The following is a 22,098-nucleotide window of genomic DNA, read 5'->3' on the forward strand; positions in this document are numbered from 1 at the left end:
TAATCAGGCATAGGTATTCCCAATGTGGAGATCTAGAAAGAAAATACTGGTTTGGTCTGGTGTGAGAATTGAATGAAATGCTGAATAGTAAATAAAAATTTCAATGTACTGCTGTTTGCTTTTCAGAGATAAACTTGATCTGGTATTTTGTATGTATGTACAAGAGTGCCAGTTTTACTTGGGCCTAGATTTTAGACTGGAAATACCAGCACAAGATGTTTCTAATTGATCAAATAATTATTTTTAGTGTGTTTGATGTTATATCTTTTGTCTTGATTATAGAATACTGTTATTTTCTAATGCATACAGTAATATTTCTCTACCTAAATTGAGAGAAGGATGCAGTCAGTATCTTGCAGCAATTCAGAGAACATGGTCCAGGCTCAGAGTAGTGTAGCTAAAGGTAGTTGAGGGCTTTGGAGCTCGTTTTATGTTTTTACTACTGTCTACCTACTTGTTAAATATCTTAAAACTAAGGAGAAAGTTGAAAGAAGAGGAAGGTAGTCGCTGGTAAACAAAAGGGGGCAATAGCACAGTCTTTCAAGGTCTAAAGCAAAAGGAGAATTACAGAGAAAGTCATAAAAATAAAGAATGAATGTAAATAAATGTGAAATTAAGTGGACCCTTCAAAATAAGGGACAAATACTTCAATGCTATGTAGAAAGTGAAAAATGGTGAGAGGATACTAATTATGACCTACCAGGAGTATGATTAGATTAGGAGGGTAGAGAAATTATTATAGTACGTTGAATAGGAGTAGAAGCAAGATTAGAGACTAGTGTGGCAAGTGAAGACTGAAGACAAAAAAAACAGTGGAATTTTATCTTGTTTTCACATCAGTGGTGGTTACTCAAGAGTTGATATAAACTGTCAAAAATTAATGACACAAAACCAGGTTTGAATTTGTATTTTCTATTGTAAGTTCTTCTGAATTCCAAGGTAAAAACTGCCAAAATCACATTATTTGTGAAACTGAAATAACTTTGTTATGTATCAATTTCATTACAGAGAACTTCATAAAAAATTTCAGTATTCTCTACAGTCCCTTGAAAAGGCATCTTGTTGATGACCCTTCAGTCCATTTTCACGAACAGCGTGTAATCACTGAAGTGACTACTAATACCTTTCATGATACTGTGTTTTTGAGTGAAAAGGTACACCTCATTACTGAAAAGGTTTCTTGAAAATCATTGCTCAAACTTTTAAGGAGAGGATCTCATTCTTTTTTTACTTTGATGTACTTTGCTTATTTGTATGATAAAAAATGTTATTTTTTTAACACTTCAAAAGTCGTGGGGTTTTTTAAAAAAGGCAATTTGGAATAGTGTGATCTGAAAAGATCTTTTTCTGGCGTCAAAATAGTCAAAAAGTCAGTACAACTGATGCCCTGACAGGTTTTTGCCACAGTTCAAGGTTTGCTGGGGTTTTAGTGGTTTTTTTGTTTGTTTGTTTGTTTGGGTTTTTTTTGGGGGTGTGTGTGTGTTTGTTTTTTCCTGTGTACTTGAAAGATAGATTCTAATTAAAAAAAAAAAAAGTGTCCATGACTTGATTTCTCCCTTTTCCTTTCTTCCACTGTAGCGGGAGCACATGCTAAATACATAGGGTTTGAGGTAACACTGAAGAATATTCTGATTTCTGTGTTTCATACCTCAAAGGAAATAAATATACCACATCATTTTTTCTATATATTACATTTTTGAAAGCGCTTACTTTAAAAAAAAGTTTTAAAATGTTGCAACGTAGACATAATGGAAAACAAATTAATAAAAGGTTTTAAACCCAAGGCATTATTTGAAACCACACAGCAAAAACCCCAAAACTCTCACAGGTAAAAGCTTTCCAACTGCATGGCATGAAATTGCTTTACATAATATGTCATCCTGAAAAGAAGTTAAACTACTTTGATTTCTTGAGGATGTGATAGTAAGGATCAACATCCGTTGTTTTTCCGGCCTGCAGTGAATGTATGCATTTCCAGTATTTGGTTTCCAGCAGCCCTAACTCCTGCTTTGCCAGTTAGAGGCAAAGCTCTAGACATCACCTCTTCCCCCCCACCCCCCCGAAGTATGCAGTCTCTGCTACATACATAGGAACTTGAGAATGCAAAACAATCTTGGGAAGTGTAGTAAAATTTGGTGCATTTTTACTTAAAGGGAATGATCCTAAACTAAATAATCGAAATAATCCTCTTCATTTTGTCATCTTCTTATGGAGGAGAATTCCCCAAGAGGCTTTATGTGTTAACTCAGTAGACAGAGGGCATCAGTAAATAGCTTATAATAAAGTTTATCAACATTTGGATATAGTTTCCTTTCACATTTTAAGGGTTCCAAGTTTTAGATGTTGTGAGGACTAGTTCTCCTTTACTACAGATTAACTACAATAGATAATCAAACTCTTCTTCGTTTCACTTTCCAGAATGTCTTGCTGCTCTATTACGCACAGTGGTGTGGATTCTGTACTTCTCTTAATCACATCTTTATTCAACTTGCTCGTCTTTTGCCTCCAGATAATTTCACTGTGGCAAGGTAAATAAGAGTCTAATTTCATCTCTCTAGAATTATGTAAATTCATTGAGGTCATCAGCCTAGAAAATAATTACATTTTTTCTCTCTACAGTCTTGCAATAGTAGATGTGAATGTCATCTGCTTCATTTCTCTTTGAATGGATTATTTTGTTTTCCTCTATAAATTTGGTGGTTTTCAATATCACTGCAGTAGTTACACAGTTTAATGAAAATGATTTTTTTTATATAGTGCAATTACCCTTCAAGCTTTCAGGAGGTGAATCAATAAAAGAGCATCAGAAAATAATTTTTACCCCTCGGATAACTTCTGGCAAATAATTATATCCTGCAGTACTGTATTTGAGAAATTGTTTGGGATAGACAAAATACATATTGTTGTGGGTTAACCCTGGTGGGCAGCTAAGCACCACACAGCTCCTCACTCACTACCCCCCTCCATCCCCAGAGGGACGGGGGAAGAGGAGAGGAAGAATAAACCCAAGAAAACATGGAGGTCAAGATGAAACAAACCAAAATTGTTTAATAATTGAAGTGTAAGTGGAAGGAGATAGAAGAAAGCAAAACAAGTGATGCAAAGGCAATAATCCTTCAGCGCCTCTTGTGGGTAGACTGATGCCCAGATGGTTCCCAAGTAAAAGATGGCTAGCCCCCCTAAAACCCCCTCTTTTCCCTTTTATTGCCGAGCATGATGTTATATGGTGTGGAATAGCTCTTCGGCCATCTGCCTGGTTGTGTCTGCACTCCCCAGCGTGGGGGAAGAGTGAGGATCAGAGCAGGCCTTGGTGCTGTGGAAGTCCTGTGCAGCAATAACCAAAGCAATCCTAGGTTATCAACACTATTTTCATCACAAATATAAAACAGCACCATACATACTACTGTGAAGAAAATTAACTCCATCCCAGCCAAAACCAGTTTACAGACATATATATCCATGTGTATAATATATATAAAAATATTTTAATATGTTATACATATATATGTCTATATTATACATTTATTTATATATTATACATATATATGTATATAGAATATATATATTATACATATATATGTATAAAAGACATGTTTTTGTGTGGCATTTCCAGGGTTTTTAATGTTTCAATGCAACCCAAGCATTCTTGTTCAATACAGCATTACTTACAATTTCTGCTCTGATTGCAGCCTTGTTTCATTCTGATTGAACTTACCCCAGGAGGCAGCATGAGATGTGTAGGAAAAAAAAAAATCAGTTAAAAATCTGGAGTTAGCACCTGTTTATAATTGCAGCTTTATCTCCACAGTTGTAATGCTACTCTCAAATCTATATCCGGTCTCTTTCCTGACCTTGAAGTTCTCATTTACTCCATTACTTTTATTTTGCAGTATTACTGATGTGATTTTTTTTTCTATAATAAAATTGTTGTAATTAATAAGAATTTTATTTGTAATTGAAGAAAACCTAAAAATGCAGAGAAAAACACGAGCAACTGAACAAGTGTTTCATTCACAAAATCTTGTATTCCTTTCTACCTAGAGCTTTAGAAAAATTTGTGCCTTTAAGAATGTGCTTGTTCTTGGAAGAAGCAAAGTAATTTACTGCTGAAACTACTTGAGGGGAAAATATTTGTAGAATTGTACTTGAGGAACAAACTAATCAATAGAAAAAAGTCTCATATTGAAACTGTTAGGCAGGTCTGTTCACTTCAGAGAAGGAAGGTGGTACATAATGAGTGACTGTGCAATTTAATTGCTGAGTGAGAGCAGCTGAAATACTGTACCTATTTTTTTAGGAAAAAAACAGATATTTGTTAAATTGAGATTCATTCTCTTGAATATTAGTAATTAATTCTACTGACTCATATGCACAACGTATTTTTGACATAAGACATTTAGATTTACTTTCATGGATACTTGCATTTTCTTCTTCCCAATCCTTAAAATGGCCTTTTACAAGAAAATACAGATTGTTCATCCATCTGTTCTCTTCATCAGTGTGTCATCTCTTAACAGAATTGATACCACTCGAAATGACCTTCCATGGGAATTTATGACAGACCGTCTCCCAACCATTTTATTTTTTCCTCATCAGAGGTAATGTAGTTCTTTTCCCTGTGTTTTTTTAACTTTCATTTTACTAAGCTATAATAGTCATCTGGTTCCATGTCTTAGTAGAGAAAAAAAACAAACTGATTAATTTCCATATATGCATTATTACTTTATGCATATTCTAATTTAAAAAACAACCACCACCAAAAAAAAAAAAACAACAGACATGGATAGCTGATGGTATGCAGATAATGTTCTCTCCAAAGGTCATTATTTGTTTTTAAGTCTTTATTTATGAACAGCAGCATTACTAACCTTATTCTTCAGTTAATTTTCCTTATTATTTGGTTGTATTTAAAATTATTATTTTGGTATGATCCAAATAAATTGAGTGACTACAGGAGGGGCGAAGGGGGAGAAATTATTTAGATCTAGTGCAATTTGCATCCTATTGCTTCTAACTGGGTAAACTAAGAGATCTCAAGGAATATTATAATGGATTCTTGCAGTAAAATACAAGGATTTTCTTGCTATGTTTTTAATGAAGAAAAATAAAAAATAAGCACAGATGGAGAGTAACTAATGCAGCCTAAATTTAGTCTTATTTAAGAGGACAAAACTTCTGACATTACAGAGGGAGAAGAGATAGTTATGTGTTTTTAAGGTTAAAAATTTGTCTTAAGAAATGTAGAGAATCTGAGTACTTAAATGAGTATGCATCCTTTGGAAATATTACAGTGGTTCTAATCTGTGAATTATTATTTCTCCCTCACTCCTCTGTGGTAGAATGTGTAATGTAATCAGAGGGACTTCAGAGTGTTAATTGCTCAAACTGAAGTTCTTTCAGGTTGTGTTTCTTTCATTGTTCTGATGTTTGGCTTTTGGGGGAATGTATACATGTCTAGCTGTACCTGTATTTTGGATATAGAATTCTTTGGCAATCTGCATAAACCATGGAAGTGTTCCATCAGCTAAGAACTAGTCTAACAGTGGCAGAGAGAATGACTTGAAATACTTTTGGCCTTTATAAGCTCTCTAAAGGAGATGCTAATATCTGAAGCAAAACCTCTGATTTTACATAGTATAGGAATAGCATTATACATAGAGAGAGTTCATATCTTGTCCTGATTTAAGGACCACAATTGGTAACTGAGTAACTCCCCTGTTCCAGATGCACAGTGTAAGCAATTCAGAAACAAGTCACACATGGGGACATAGGAGTTGTCTATGGTGTGTGTTGTACGGGAGCAGCAGTGGTAAACTTTGAGGCATTATACTTAAATCTGGCTTTCTTGCTGTGGAATAATTTTTGTTTGGGTTTATCCTGTGTCCTTTTTCTGACTTGTGTAACTAACCCATATCTGAATGCATGCCTCATACCATTAATCTAGTTATGAATTTGACAACCAAAGGGCAGTAAGCTAAGCTTTTCTTCATCTTGATGGCTCTCTAATGAGAGAATATTCTCCTGACTAGCAAAGGCTAAAGATGATCCAAAGTGATAAACTATTATCTATCTTCCCAGTTATATTTCAGGATGTTTAAGTCACTACTGCAATAGTGAGGAGGCAGTAAATTCCCATGATACATGCCAAGTGAGAGGTTGAAGACATAACTGGTTCAGAAAGAGAAGGTTAGGAGTTAGTTCCTGTCTAGTCCTGAGAGGACAGTTTAGCTTCCTATGTTTTGTGATAGACATACACACATGGTCCAGAAAGGGCAATAATTTTAGCATTTGACACAGCTGGAGGTTGTGAGTGTCTTTTGGTGGTTAGTGTTCTTGAAGAAATTTGCTACTTGGAGTCCAAGCTGCTTGGAGACCACTATCAGGTTAAGAGTAACAGTTTGTGCTGCTGCAGAAGGCAGTGGGCCTACCTCTTCATATTCTGGGCAGAGTATTCACAGCTATATAATGAGCTTCAGAAAAAACCCAAACTTGATCACCTCAGTGGCATAAAGACAAGTAAAAAGATTTGTATTTTTGACAGCAAAAAGGCCTTACTTCTGACTAAAGTGACTGCTGTTTAAAAGCAAACTGTATTTTTCTGCTTCTTGCAATACCCTTCTGATTTTGGAACACATTAAGCTACATCTTCCAGGATAACATATAGGCTCAAAATAGTTAATTTCTCAGATAGCTGTATACATCTGGACTTAACTTCTAACAGTGTATATAGAATTAGGAACACTTAAATGTTCTCCTTCAAGTTACTAACAAATGACAGTATCAGTACACTGATCATACCTGCCCAACAGTGATGCTACCATATGTACTTTAAACTCATAATGGGGATAAATTTTACTCTTAAAGTCTTTCCTGAAATTTTACAGATTTTGCTTTCAGACAAATACCAATCCAGTGTAGAGATGCTTACAGCACCCAGACTGGAACAGAGGTAAAAGGGTTCATCAGAAGGAAATACTGTGTGCTCTGTATTTATTACATGAGTTCAAGCTTCTCTTAGCTGCCATACTAACCATTCTAATAAAAAACAAGATCCCAAATTAGAGATGAACAGCAGATCCTTAGATAAAATTATCATTGCTTACCTATTTGCATGTTTTAATATTAACTTGTTATGTCTTTCTAGGAAGGAACAAAGTGTGAAGTTCCCTGAAGACTTTTCAGTTAACCTTCCTAATCTCCTTAAATTTATTTTACATCACTCAAGCCTGTCTTCATCAGAGCCCTGTACCAAAGAATGCCTACATAAAGAGACAGTTCTGCAGCAAGGACACATCTCCCACTTAGAGAGAGAAATTCAGAAGTTAAGATCAGAAATCAGTGCCCTCCATCAGGCCCATGACCAGCTTGAAGCGCAGCTTTCTGAAGCTAGGAGAGAGGAACACAGGCTGCAGCAGCAAAAGCACGCACTGGAAAAGCAGCACAAGACTCTGCAGCTCCACAGTGAACGGTTACAGGCCACATATGACCAGAAAAATCAAGAATTATTAGAAATGGCTGAAAAGCTTCAAGAGTTAGCAGATGCATCAGAAAACCTTCTCAAAGAAAATACTTTACTGAGAATCCTGGTGGCATCAAGGGAAGGAAGGCTGCAGAGCAAAGACGAAATTAAAGAATCCCTTCAGTCAGAGCAAACGCTTTCTGAAGATAATGATCTATCAGTTTCAACAGCTACTGCCACGTTAGAGGAAAAAAGGATTGATAATATTGATACCATAGAGACAGAGCACAGTAGTGGAAACAGGACAGAATGATTGCTTACAAAGTCAAATGATGCAGTATTGGGTAGGTATTTATGCAAATTTTATTGAAATTCATTGTAAATAAGACTTCTTCCCCCACATGAGCTAGAAAAAGAAAAATCAAATGGAATATTTTTGTATACTTGAACAACTTATTAGATACCCACATCTAAAGAGAAGAGGAGAATGGAAAACACTTTCTGCACTTTACTATTGCACTAACTTGCAAACACCTATCCATTTAAATTAAAGATGCTGATTTTTAGGGGCAGTGTGAAGCACCTCTAAGGACCAGTTATTTTTCACTGGCTTTCTCTTACAGCTGCTAGAAGAGAAATTAGACCTTTGATTTATACTTTTCCATAATATCGAAGTTTACCCTTCACACTGCATTCTTTGCTGAATTAAAATAGAGATACTTCATCTGTGTAATCAGTAAACTTGAATGGACAAAAGTCATCTTGCTACAACTATTCTGTTCTAGAACTTCAGCACTTTGTATCACTTTTGTATACCAGTTATCTGACTGTCTTGAAACCTGCAAGAGCCATGTGTGAACTGTTCTCTACTGAAAACTAAAAGTCTTACTGAATTAATCCTTTTCTCCTTGATTTGTAAAAGGTTTAAAATACAGCAGTGTAAGCATATGGGTCTGGCTATACATGCAAGTCTCATGAGACTAGTATCTTAAAAAAAAGCCAGGACAGGAACAGCCCTCTAATCAGCTGTATCCCATATTGTACTCAAGAGGCAACAGCAGGAGCTTTTTGCTACTGACACTGTTGATTTTGCTTCGAATTATAGCTTTCAATTGAAAAAAGGAAATGTAGCACTAAAAATGCAAGTCAGCATCTTACTGTAGAAGAAAGGGACAAGACTTTTTTTTCTAGGCCATTATTGTCTGGCATACAGTCATAATTCTCAAGCAAGCTTGCTAGGCCCGTGTTACTTAGTTGTTCCCTATGCACAGGTACAAGAAGCAAGTCTAATGCTTCCTGTAGAGCTGAATAACTTGGACTTCATTATTTGTAATTTATCTAAGGGAACAGATTTACAGTAGCTTTTTTTCCTCCTAGGCAATTTGTTTAAAAATTTCAGTAGGCAAAGGAAGCTATGTACAAAGTCATAGAAAACAGGTCAGTGGCCTCAAAGCATGTGTGCCTACCCTAAGAGAATAGGTAAGCTGCCACTGGTGGCTCAGTGTTGTTCCTTCTCCTCCCCTTTCTGCCCCCCTCACCTCCCCCCAAACCTTTGAGGCCCAAACCTCCCAATTTAACACATGGTTTTACAGTGTCTATAGCTGAACTGTAGCACAGAGCAGGAAATGGAAGGGCTGTCCTTATTTGGAAGCTACAAACCTTTACAAACTGACCAGCAATCTCTTGCCCATATCAGCATTTGTTTTTGTAGGAAAGACTGAAACTTATCTTGTAGTAGTACAGTTAAATCAAGAGAGTTATCTACAAGATACATTAACTGAATTCTATAAGTTGACTGTCTGTAGACTAAAATGCCTTTTTACAACAGGCTGTTAACATACACCCTAACTGCTATGGGGTTCTAGGAAAAATTCATACTAGTTGTACTTATACCAGTTTTAATAAGTAACCACTTCTGCAGTTTCAGCATGCAGACCTACAGAAGAAAAAAAAACACCTGCTCTGCTACCATTTCTAACTCCTGGAAACCTTCTGGACCAACCCTGAGGGTTCAGCTTCCATCATTAGTTCCCAGGTTGGAATCCATCAAAATGGCAGTTTCCTTGCAGTAGCTACATAGAGAACTCAGTTCTAGCAGCCAAAAGCTTAACCCACCTAGCTGCAACTAAAGGCAATCACTTCCTTTCTTGTAGCTCCTGTATTTCCTCCCTCAACACATTACTGAAGGCTTATACCTGGTTTTCAAAGAAAGTATTCTGCATCAGTCCAATAAATTGTTAAGAACAGGAGTTGACTTTCTGACTGTTGCACTCAAGTTAGTAGCAGAAGCAAGCTTTAACTGCAGATTTGGTTTTGAAGGTCTGGAATCCCATCGACAGTTGTGGTTCAGGGGTCCCCTTGTGTTATGGACAGTTGCATCATATTCCCATATGATGTGGAACACAAAGCAGAAAGCTTCTGGCAGCCTATTTACAGTTCACAGTTGTAAAGTAGTTCACATTACAGTAGTAGATCCATCAAAATAGGCTCAGCTAAACATTCAAGTAACAAAACACACCAGTAGTCTCTTCACACCAATATATCCCTGCGTCCATCGCCGGCAATGGACATTACACCAGGTGAGTCAGCTCCTGTCAGAGGAATTAGGATACACAGTTGATGCAAAGTGCAACTTCTCAGTGCATGCAGTTGCAAACAAAGCTTATTTAATCCTCATCAGGGTGTTTGCTGACGAGTAGCATGCATGTGACCAGGTTCTTCACAGTATAGAGATTCTGCTGCTGGTTACACGCATCATAAGCACAGTCCATATCCGTGTGTTGCTCTAAGTTAGCTATGTACTTCTGTGCCATTTGGAGTAAGCTTAGCTTTCCGCTCTACACAAGGTCCTTTAGCAGAGTACTGCACCAGAAGAAAGGGCTCTTTGGTTTCTCCTTCTCCCACAATGCTTTCCTCATCTTCAGACTGGCTGATCCTCTGCAGACGCAGGTAACACCAGCAGCCCAGTATCAAGGCACCAAGAGCTGCAATAGCAATCAAAATAACAATAACAGTCACCACTCCAGTGGTGGGGCTATGATCCATAATAGACATGGTCAGTATTTCAGATAGTCTGATGTCAAGGAGATTCTTCTGTCCTCTCTATCAGGCTTGCTGCATCTTCAAACTCCTACAGTGGAAAAAAAAAAATAAACACACGATGAAGTTACGCAGTTTTACCATAGTCAGCAACATTATCTCCATGGTTGGTGTCCTTCACAGTGGCACTCCTGCATTCAGTGCTCGGAGCTTCTTGCACTCCCACAGTTTGTACTCATTTTAAGCTATTTCTTCAACAAAGTGCCTTTGAAGGTGCAGGTTTCCACATCAAACTAAAGCAAAATGAAAGCTAAACTTATTTCAACTCTTGATGTGCTTGTCAAAATAACACATGGTCAGCCTGCTAAGAGGTAGCAATTTTTACTAGGAGACAGAAGATGAGACAAGACAGACACGTAATAGACTGTACAGAAGCTATACAGTTTAGTATAGAGATTTAAGACTATTTAATACAAATGCTAAATCATGGGTGGCCTCTCAAATCCATGACAAGGTAGCAACTCAGCAACCTTTAGTTTTCCTAACAGAATCCTACAGACACAGTACATTTGCAAGTCAGAAGTCTGGCCCATTTTTAAAATGTAATTTATAAACAGCCTTCTGACATACTAACAGTTCTAGGATTGTTAAGCTAATTACAAAGGCAACTGCAATGCTAATGCATTACTATAAGCCTGTCTGTAACACTGGTTTGTTCAGGAGGGTTGACTACATGATAATTGGTTGTTCACTGAGCTGATAAAAACAGATGTTGCTTTATATGCGTTTTTCATAAGAAGCAGGCAGAGCTAGATTTATTGAAGACTAACAAAACAAGGGGAAAATTATTTTAACCTTCTGCTCCTCTTAGTGGCTTTCAAACCATAAGAGCAAGGTAATGTGTTAGAACTACAGCTGAAATTGGAACAGAGGCAGTAAGCAGGAAAATGGGAGAGAGGAGGAGCTCCAAGACTTCCTTAGTCTGCTGCAGAGTTTGGGAGGACAAAAGTGTGTAGGGAATGTCTTCTGCTACTTCCAAAGTCACAACATTATTTAAGGGGTCATGTGAGCCTTGCCTTAAATTTCAAAGTTAATTGTTTACCACACTGGTAGCTTTACATTTCTCCAGATGGGACATAAGACAGTCAGTCATTACACTTTCTTTCCTACTACACAAGCCCTTTAACAAAAGAAACTCATGGAAGACTTTAGAAGATACCACCAGTTCTACGCAGGAACGTATTTCTGGACTGCTGTAGGAATCAGGTTAGGACTCCGTATTACAATTTCAGGTACAGTAGATATAGTCCCTAGTGGTTCTAACATCAGCTGCAAGAGCAGAACAACATCTGCAGTTCAGGTGACACGTAGCCACTGACTGCCAATGGAGTAACAGGACTATCTTCTGGCTGCTCTAAGTGCCAGTCTATTGGAGGGCCACATACCTTTCCAGGAAAGGCTCTTCATAGGCTGGTTTGGGTTGGAAGGGACCTTAAAGACCATCCAGTTCCACCCCCCTGCCATGGGCAGGGCCACCTTCCACTAGCCCAGGCTGCTCACAGCCCCATCCAACCTGGCCTGGAACCCTTCCAGCGAGGGGGCAGCCACAGCTTCTCTGGGCAACCTGTGCCAGTGTCTCACCACCCTCACAGGGAAGAATTTCTTCATTACACCTAGACTGAATCTATCCTCTTTCAGTTTAAAGCCCCTACTCCTCATCCTATCCCCACACACCCTGATCAAGAGTCCCTCCCCCCTTCCCTGTAGCCCCTTTAAGCACTGGGAGGCTGCTCTAAGGTCTCCCCAGAGCCTTTTCTTCTCCAGCTGAACCCCCCAACTCTCTCAGCCTGTCCTCACAGGGGGGCTCCAGCCCCTGATCATCTCTGTGGCCTCCTCTGGACCTGCTTGAGCAGGTCCATGTCCTTTTTATGTTGGTGCCCCCAGTGGACACAGCACTGCAGGGAGGGTCTCACCAGAGCAGAGTGGGAGAATCCCCCTCCTCACCCTGCTGCCCACACTGCTCTGGGTGCAGCCCAGGACAGGGTTGGCTTTCTGGGCTGTGAGCACACATTGCTGGCTCACAGTCAGTTTTCCATCCACTGACACCCCCAAGTCCTTCTCCTTGGGGCTGCTCTCAATCCACTCCTCGCCCAGCCTGTGTCTGTGCTTGGGATTGCCCTGACCCACGGGCAGGACCTTGCCCTTGACCTTGTTGAACTCCCTGAGGTTTGCACAGGCCACCTCTGCAGCCTGTCCAGTCCCTCTGGATGGCACATCCCTTCCCTCCAGCGTGTCCCCGCACCACACAGCTCGGTGTCGTTGGTGAACTTGCTGAGGGTGCCTCCATCCCACTGTCCACGGCACCGACAAAGATGTTAAACAGCGCCGGTGCCAACCCCGCCCCTGGGGAACGGCACTCGTCACTGCTCTGCACGTGGACATGGAGCCATCCTTGCGGCAGTCTCTCAGCTGGAACAGCAGCATCTTCATACAAACCCCTCAGAGGGTCAGTCTTAACCAACCTTGAGCCGGAACGATTAGGTCATTGTGAGGGTCACCTACTGCACTTGAATTCTCACCAGCATTTCCACATGAAAGAGTCAAGGCAATTACAGTGCAGTATCTTACCAACAGAATTCAAGCTAGTGACCAAGTTTATTCCCTACCATCTCATGGAACAGCAGACCCATACACACTGCCATGTAGCCATTTCAGCAAGGACACATCCACTGAAGACAAGTTCCGCATGAGTGCCGTTAGGGTCCAGTGTCACATACTAACCTGCACACACTCTGGCTACATTTCCAGCCCTGTAAAATACAGCAACCAATAGCTTGTAGTGTACCTGATACAACCAACCAAGCCCTGCAGAACTGATTTTGCCCAAATAAGAAAAACAAAATCACAACTAACCACACCACACATCCTCAACAGAATGGTGTGCCCACCGCAGCCAGAGAGGCTTATGATTTTTGTCATGATCATCTTGGTTCTGCAATGCTTATTCAACACAGAGTGATCAGCTGAGGATGATTAAGAGTGACTTGCATGTAGTTCATTTTCCTCAGGGCATGTTTGCACTGCAGCACTGTTTGATCTAGCCACAACAGTACAGCATCAGCATGAAATATGGTTTATCTTGCTTCTCATGCAGGCACTGCATGTCCACATTAAGCCCTCTTCTGCAGCTTGCACAACTGCTGGCAGCAATGACAACCTGCTAGCACTGGTTCTCTACAGCAGTGTAGTGCAGCACATAACCTTACATTGGAACTAAACAGTTACTGTCACCTAGCAAATCGCTTTTAATACTGGAGACTAACATTGCAAGTGCCACCCCTCTGCCAGACTTCAAGTGACTAGATGGCATCAGAGGTCTATCATCAAAGGAATGAAACTGCCCATATCACCATCCTCTGTATTGTCCCATCTTTTGGCAAGCTGCTTTTAGACTTCAGCATAATAGCTAGCAAGGCACAGACCTTTGCAAGCAGTCTTGAGAAAGAAGTTTGAAAACAAGAGCTAGATGTTAGATTCAGGTAACAAAAGACCTACATTGATCTGGATTCTAAGAGAATATATTTCTCCCTCCTCCTTTTTAACAGCCACAGACTTCAATGGTCTCAGTTTGACCTGGAAAACAGGTAGGTCTGCGAGTTCCTGTGCGAGTGAAAAACAGGGCTCTTTACGGGTGCAGACCTCCATCTTGAGACAAGTCTTTCTCTTAGCAGGTTACACCCTGGGTTCTTACCATTCCCATTTCTTTTGGGATCCTGAGTACTGCTGGACCCAGAAGTCCACTGTTTAGAAAGGTGCTTTTTCTGAACAAAGCATGCACAGGAGCAGTTCAGAGGAGTTAGAGGTAAAAGTTTATTGCTGTCCTTGTGTGAACAGCTGCATAGTACTTTCTTAATTCTTATTTACTGTTCTTGGACACTTCTGTTTAACACCACAATTACTGCTTAATAACACTGCTACAACTTGCTTAAAGTCGTGAGGTAATTTAACCCCTACTTCCACCTTTTGGAAAAATCTGGTGTTAAACTATACAAAGATTAGACTGAAGTCTCCCTCAGTCTTGTTTCTCAGCAGGCACTAGGAAGAACTTTCCTGGCCTATATGTTCTCCATGAGTGGGTGACTTCAGTCACTGGCAACTCCCACACAGCTGATGCTTCTAGAACATGTGAAGTTCTACAGCAGATGCCAGTCAGGAGCATAAGCAGAGAGTTTCAAGGTGCAGAGCTGGCCAGGAAGAACATGCTGATTACACTTCAGATATGACAGCTTGGTTTCTTCATCCTCTGCTCTAGCAAGTCAACTCAGCTTAGTCATGACAGCTCATTCTAGAATAAATTCACATGAATCCTTTACAAAAGGACAGAGTTAACTGGGAGACTATCCTTTCTAGTGTAAGTCTTGCTCCTAACTTTACACACAATGAAGAATATTGTCAGACTCATCCTTCCAGTCTAAGGGGTTATTTGTATTTATTATCACTAACTAGAAGAGCTCTTTAAGACAACTGAGATGTTAACAGTAGTAAATATAAACAGAACAGAAAGTTGCCAGACCTGTCCTTGAGGCAGGATATGTAAACAAAGTGTTTAGGTAAAAATAGTTACATCTAGCTGGGTTTGGCTCTCCTGTGTTTCAAGTGATTTTGCTTCAATATGGCAAGGTAGAAGGTGTTAAGAGATGGAGAACTAGGACCTCCAGGATGCATGAGACTGATTTACCCTTTCTAAACATTTTCCAGTCCAAATTTGAATGCAAAACAGCAACCTGAAGATTCCTCTTGAAGATCTCTCAGCCAAACACATAGGTTTTTACCTTTAAAATTCTGAATGCTTTTTCATTTGATTAAAAATTCAAAGGATCTGCATCAGTTTGAACTCTGGGACAGAAGTCAACTTCCACTGTATGTACTGTCCAGTAAATTCCCTTTCTCTAGGCACAGAAACAACTGTGATCTCACATTAATACTGTCATGATAATCACGTTGTACAAAGAAGCCCTTCCTAGCTTCTATTTGGAAAGCTCCTCACATCTTTGCACCATACCATAGTTAATACTAAGAGCTGTAGGAGAAAACAAGCCTACGTATCTTTTGAAAGATTATTCCATGGCCATTCACCTTCCAGGAAAAGGCCACCATGATGAAATTCAAAGTTGCTTTCTCTAAGCACTTCAACTCCACTTCTCCACGAGATAAAGTGTAGAAGTCATTCCTTCTGCATGCATGTCTTCTTATCCTTCTCACTCAAGGACTCTGGAGTCAGCACCCTACATAAAGTCATGCATTAAGCATCTGTACAGCTTTACAATGGCACAAACAGCTAGTTAAAAGTGTATGATAGTAACTGGGATGGTAGCACTTTTTTTTTTTTAGTTTGGATAGTTTTGTTTCAAACACCTGTAGTGTTCTGTCACTAAAAGCTACAGTGTAGTTGCTAGCTCTTGCTGTGAATTTTCTGGCTTTAGGTCACTGTATACCTAGAGCTAAAGCTCTCCTGCAGCTTTAATTCTATCCTTAGCACAGTAAATTTGCATGTTGTAACTATACTAACGAGAACTACCAGAGAGGCCTTTGGTTTCTGGGTTGTTTTCTAGACGCAGAACTCCGACCTCACTACTTTTTCCAGCAGCAACTAATTGAAATCAAGATTAAGCTCTCTGAAGAGTCCTTGAAGGGAGAAATACTCCATTCTGTCAGGAGATTACAAGTAGCTTTCAGACTCACTTCCTTAAAGCATACCTGAGCTAAAAAACCCCACATACATATTAGGGGCAGCACTGACTTTACCACTTTTACTGTAAGATATTAAAAGCTGTGAATTCCTAATCTTCAGAGGGATTGCTTACACCAGCCATATATACTTGGTGGCACTTCTAGTGCTACATGCCTTCCCACCACACTTGCTATCAAAGCAAGCATCTAAGCACATTTACTCATTAGCAAGATTAGTCAGATTCACTAGTGGGAACTGCAAATAACCTATCTCAGTTCTTAAAGCAATCAACCAGTGAAAACATCAGCTATTAACCCATTTTTCCATAAATAATAGCTTCTTTTCTTTTTCGCCTAATACAAGCTTCTACTCAGAACTTCAGTTGTGAAGTTTTTTTGATCCAATTCAGAAGCTATAAGTAATGGACAAACAGGCAGTTTAAATTGCAGAAGGCTGCTAGGGGAAAAATTCAGTGCAAGGTTGGCATTAGTTTCTAAACCGTTTTTCATGATTCTAGGCATTCTGCTGCTAAGTTCACTATCATTAATGCCTGCAGGCACATTTCTGAAAAGAAATAACTGCCACCATAGAAGCCAAAGCTATAGGAAGAGACTTCAAAAGCAAATCTACTATAGTTCACCCAAATATACCGAAGTCCTCAAGCAGTTGTGTTTAAAGTGCAAGTATTAAGTCTTGGGGCTTTCATTTTTTGAGTTTGGGGCGGAAGGTGGGAGGTCTACTTTCTATTACAGTATTTCACCTAAAGTAGATTGAATGGAGCAGGACAAAGGAAATGAGAATAAGCCTGCTAGAATGGTCTTCAGCTTAAAAAGTTTCAAAAATATTTAGTAATGACTGTTTATTTTAAAAGCCTCCATGTTAAGACCTTTAAAAGACAAGGTAACAGCAGCTTGCATACATGGTACTAATTGTGAAAAATGCTTTTTCCTCTATGTGCCTGTAAGATTACTTTTGAGGAATGCTGCATCCTCACTGGCAATCAAAGAGCATCCTCACTGCCAATGGAAGATCGGGGGAAAACCCTCTGGAAAAATCAGAGCTGTAATCTACCAGGGGCACGCAAGTGTGTGCGGCACCCACACCACCAAGCCACAGGGAGTTAGGGCCTTTACAAAACAGGGGTGCTCAGGCTTCAGCACTTCCAAAAACAGGGGGATCACCATTAGTCTTAATTAACTCTAGTTAATGCCACCTCTTTCTGATAAAGCCAAATTACTCGCACAAACTGGGGACTGGACAGAGGCTATTTTAGAAGCGGAGAGCTGTTTATTTGAAGTCTTCAATGCCAATCTTCTCCTCCCATCCCTTACTATACTTGTGATTAAGAATAAGAGATCAGGGAAGGCAACTAAAAAAGGCTTTTCTGTGGCTAATTAGCTATGGACTGTCTTCCAGCAACTCAGTATTCAAGAAACTGTTAGAAACACTAGAATGAAAGCCAATACCTAACAGTGTTGACTGAAACAGCAGTTAGTTTCCACATGAGGTGTAGTAACACCTTACACTTAATCAAGAATCACTTTTAAAGCTTTACACCAAGCTAAACCACACAGAAGTTAATATTTTACAGAAGACAGTAAAATGAAGAGAGGGGAGAGCAGCAGGCTAGGAACTTTCCCAGACACAGCAACAGTTTCACAAGTAGACAAACCTTTGCAATAGCACAGCAAGTGGAGTAGGTTTATGCTGTAACTGCCTGTGAGGCAGTTTATACAGAACTAGAAGCAGATTTCCAGTCTTAAGACTATGTTTGTTTCAGAGGCAATTGCATGGTTGGTAAAGCATCTGTCACACTCTGTATTTGTCAGTGTCACATCCACGTGGAACTCAACGAGAGGTCTGTCCTGATAACAGGGTCACTTCTGACATTCAGTTATCAGAAGTAACATGCTGTCTAAATAGCTGTGGCACAGCTTAATTCTTGATAAATTATAAAGAATGCTGAGATGGCAAATTTAAGTTTTCTGATTAAAAAAATTCTATTTACACATTCAAGGTAGCTCTCCAAATGTTTGGGGTTTTCTAATAGCTTTGTCTAAGAGCAGCTAGATAGCACCCATATGTTTCTGATATTCAAGCAGTTTTTATCAACAGCTCAAAAGTCTTATCACATACCTGTACCAAGTTGCTCTAGAGCTCAGGCTAGGAGTCCTCTACTAAACAGTTTCAGAATCACCTTATTAGAGACGTGAAGGTCACAATGGGTTTGGATCTCATCTGGCAAGTGAGAAGCCCTCCTCCTCACACCCCCGCGTGGGGAGGGATCACACTGGTCTCCAGACGCTCTGTGTCCCGAGTCCCTTTTGCTCTCGGCTTTCCAGAGTTACATAACAACGCCTAACCACTAGCTTCTGGCACAGGTCATCAGAGGAAGAAGATCGGGTACTGTTTCACCTATGTGCTAATCAAGGCAAGAGTCTTACAAGTTGTTCCAAGTTCTTGAGGTCTACTCAAAAGCAACATCTACTGACAGACGTCTACACCTGCAGCCACGGCAGGAAAAGGAAGAGCGCAAGACTGCACGGTACACTGCGGATGCTCAGAGGAAGGAACACGATTCTTTCTGAACAACTCACGTTACCGTGAGCTCCCAGGACTGTCACCATAACGGCCCGTCCGGACTCGCCCCGTAGCGCGCACCTAACTCCTCGCACCGAGCTCCGCGGCGCTGAGCGCGCGGGGACGAGCCTCTCGGGCCGAGCGGGGCCCGGCTGGCGGCGGGCACGGCCCGCGCCCCCCCGCCGCCGTGAGGCGCCGCCGTGTGACCGCAGCGCGGCAGCCGGGAGAAGGGGACGGAGCCCGCGCCGCCCGGGAGGACGGGGCAGAGCCGCCGCCCGGGCCGGGCCCCGCCGGGGAAGCCTCGAGCCACCCCTCGGGGCCCGCGCGAGGCCTGCGGGGCGCCCCGGCACCGCTCGGGAGCGAGGCGGGGCCGGCGCGGAACGGCCCCCCCGCCCCCGCCGCAGACACAAAGAGCGGCTCCGCGGCGGCCCGGGAAGGGGCGGCCCCGGCGCGGCGGCGCCCGCGGGGGGGAGCACGGGCGGCCCCTCCAGCCGCTCCCCAGGCTCCGGCCCTGCCCCCGCGCGGGACCCTCCCCGAGACACGGCCCGCGCCCGCCTCGCCGCCCCCCCGCCCCGGCTCGCAGCATGGCGGGCCCGCCCCCACCCGAGCGCCCGGGCCCGCACGGCGCCCAGCCGAGCCTGCCCCGCCCCCCGACCGGGAACGGGGCGAACGGGGCCGCCGCGCCCGCGCCCCCCCGCTCACCGTCTGCCGCGGCCCCGCCGCGCACCGTCCCGCGGCGCGCGCACACACCGACGCCACCGCGGGCGCGACGGCTCCTTCCCCGCCCGCGCCGCCTTATATCGGGGGCCGGGCGGCGCCGCGCGGCGGCCAATGGGCGCCCGGCGCGCAGGGCCCGGCCAGCGACAGCTGACGGGCGGGGCGGCGGCTCGGCCCCCCCGCCCTCTCCCGCCCGTTCCCTTTCTCCTGACAGCGGCGGCCGCGCTGCCCCGCTGCGCCCCGTGAGCGGTTGGCGGGCCTCGGGGAGCGGGGCCGGGCCCCGAGGGAGGCGAGGCCGAGCGCTGCCCTGCGGCGGCGCGCCCCTTCCCGCCGCAGCGCTCCGCCGCCTCAGCCCTCGGCCCTGCCCGGCGGCGCGACGAGGGCGGGAGGGAGCTGCGGCCGGCCGGGAAGACGCCGCCTGCGCCGGGCAGCCCCGCAGCCCCCCCCGCGAAGAGACCGAGGGTGCCGGACGGCCCCGCCGCGGCCCGGCGCTGCCCTCGCCAGCCTCTGCGGGGGTGAAACCCCGCGGCTACCGCCGTGGCCCCGCCAGACGCCCTCTCTCGCCTCTCCGCGCTGCCGTGCGGCAAGGGCGCGGGTACGGCCACGGCCACGGCCGGCCCAGAGCCGCCGCCGGGCTTGGTGGGCGCGGGCAGCCCCGGCCAGGCCAGGCCGCCTGCGGGGGGCGGCGCGGCAGGCCTGCCGGACTCGCGGTAAGGTCGTCTCACGTCTGGTAGGATCTCAGCCTCCGCATGTCCGTTGTAATTAGTAATTCCCCCCGTGGTGGCGGAGTAACTATGCAAATGCATTAGGAAATCGGCCAACACGGGGTTTTGTCACCCTTGTGCTGAAGATGGACCTTGCTGACGCCAGAGAGCAAAAAGGTGACGGCGTTGTTGCAGTTCCTCTGACGGCATTATTGCAATTCCTCTGATGGGGTTATAGTTGCTGACGAAACGGATCCCAACTTGTTTGAGGTTCATCTAAAGTCTGACGAGGTTTCTGCTAAAAGGACTTCTGGAAATAGCCTCTGACAGAAGATTAAGTTCAGAAGTTACCATGACTCATACCAACACCAGTTGTACAAAACAGATGCTGGTTTATATCGTCGTGGCTTAACCCCAGCTGGCAGCTGAGCCCCACACAGCTCACTCACCCCCAGTGGGATGGGGGAGTGAATCGGAAGAGTTAAAGTGAGAAAACTCATGAGCTGAGATAAAGACAGTTTAACAGGTAAAGCAAAAGCCCCGCACAGAGGGAAAGCAAAAGCCAAACAAGGGATTCATTCCCCGCTTCCCACGGGCAGGCAGGGGCTCAGCCCTCCCCAGGACAGCCGGGCTCCATGGCACCTCACGGGGACTTGGGCAGACAAACGCCATCGCTCCCAACGTCCCCCCTTGCTCCTCCTGCCCCAGCTTTATCTGCTGAGCACGACGCCACGTGGGCTGGGATGTCCCTTGGGTCAGTCGGGGTCAGCTGTCCCGGCTGTGTCCCCTCCCAGCCCCTTGTGCCCCCCCAGCCCCTCGCTGCTGGGGTGGGCTCAGAGGCAGAAAAGGCCTCGACTCTGTAAGTGCTGCTCAGCAGCAACAAAAACATCCCGGTGTTATCAACACTGTTTCCAGCACAAGTCCAAAACTATCTACTACGAAGAAAAATAACTCTATCCCAGCTAAAACCAGCACAATTGTGCACAATTTTCTAGGGAGTAAAAGTAATTTTTCCTTTCATTAATGCTGTGTCCACCATGAGCATGTGACCATCCTAGGTGCACTGTCCCTTTCCATTCTTGTTCAGTGTAAAGCTATGGCCCAGTACCCAGATGGATGCCTCACCGCCCCTGCTCACTCTCACAGCCATCCAGACACGAACCATCTGTACAGCGCCGCTCATGCAGTTTGGTGTCTCAGGGGGCATTCCTAAGATGACAGGTAACTCTGGACTGCTCCTGAATCCTATCTAGCCAGTTTGCAGCATTAGCAGAGAAGCTGTTTGTAGTACAGACTGCCCTAAGAACACCATCTTGTAGTTTTGTTTAATCAAAAATGCATGGCGACATGGAATACCTGAGATACCATAGCCAATTAACAACATTTTTGAAGTCATTGTTTAATGTAAAATTAGTGTTTTATTATGAGTGTAGCACAGCATCAGTCTCTATTTATGCATCAGCCACCACAGAAGAGATGATAAAGTACTACTAAACACATCCTTAAGTGGTCAGAACTTTTTTGAAGGGAAGACCAAGCACTGGCACTGGGTTACTTTCACTGTTAGTTACTAATAGACTGGATTGTCTGGCAAAGCAACATTGACCATGGCAGTAACTTACCTTTCTGTCAAGTGAGCAGATGCAGAGGTAGCCTTTGGGCCAGTATTTTAATAAAATGCCTAAATCCCATTTAGATATTTGAATCTCTAATGAAATGCCTGTTTTACTGAACTGTGGATGTAGACTCCACTGTATAAGAGTGTCCTAACCAACTTCAGTGAGAAGGGCCATGCCCTTTTGTACAAAAATCATGAATGCAATTACGACAGAGCTAACTGGTAAAAGCCATCCAGTAATAGCACAGCC

General features: G+C 43.2%; 2 protein-coding genes across 4 annotated transcripts in view; one reads left to right on the plus strand and one right to left on the minus strand.

Annotated features, from left to right (window-relative positions):
* Positions 1-7,780, plus strand: part of TXNDC11 (thioredoxin domain containing 11) — a 30,519-nt gene extending 22,739 nt beyond the window's left edge. For all 3 annotated transcript variants that reach the window (XM_074919714.1, XM_074919715.1, XM_074919716.1), the window contains 4 exons: positions 1,009-1,154; positions 2,419-2,528; positions 4,518-4,598; positions 7,145-7,780. In XM_074919714.1, coding sequence (XP_074775815.1) covers positions 1,009-1,154; positions 2,419-2,528; positions 4,518-4,598; positions 7,145-7,772 — 965 coding nt within the window. In that variant the 3' untranslated portion in view covers positions 7,773-7,780. The remainder of the gene's footprint in view (positions 1-1,008; positions 1,155-2,418; positions 2,529-4,517; positions 4,599-7,144) is intronic.
* Positions 7,781-7,799: 19 nt separating this feature from the next.
* Positions 7,800-19,628, minus strand: SNN (stannin). The gene is made up of 2 exons (XM_074919723.1): positions 19,512-19,628; positions 7,800-10,589 (listed from the first exon to the last, which is right to left on the minus strand). Exon 2 carries the CDS (start codon positions 10,511-10,513, stop codon positions 10,250-10,252), a length of 264 nt encoding a protein of 87 aa, XP_074775824.1. The 5' UTR covers positions 10,514-10,589; positions 19,512-19,628; the 3' UTR covers positions 7,800-10,249.
* Positions 19,629-22,098: the final 2,470 nt, after the last annotated feature.

Source organism: Athene noctua, chromosome 15 (assembly GCF_965140245.1).
Source record: "Athene noctua chromosome 15, bAthNoc1.hap1.1, whole genome shotgun sequence".
Lineage (NCBI taxonomy): Eukaryota > Metazoa > Chordata > Aves > Strigiformes > Strigidae > Athene > Athene noctua.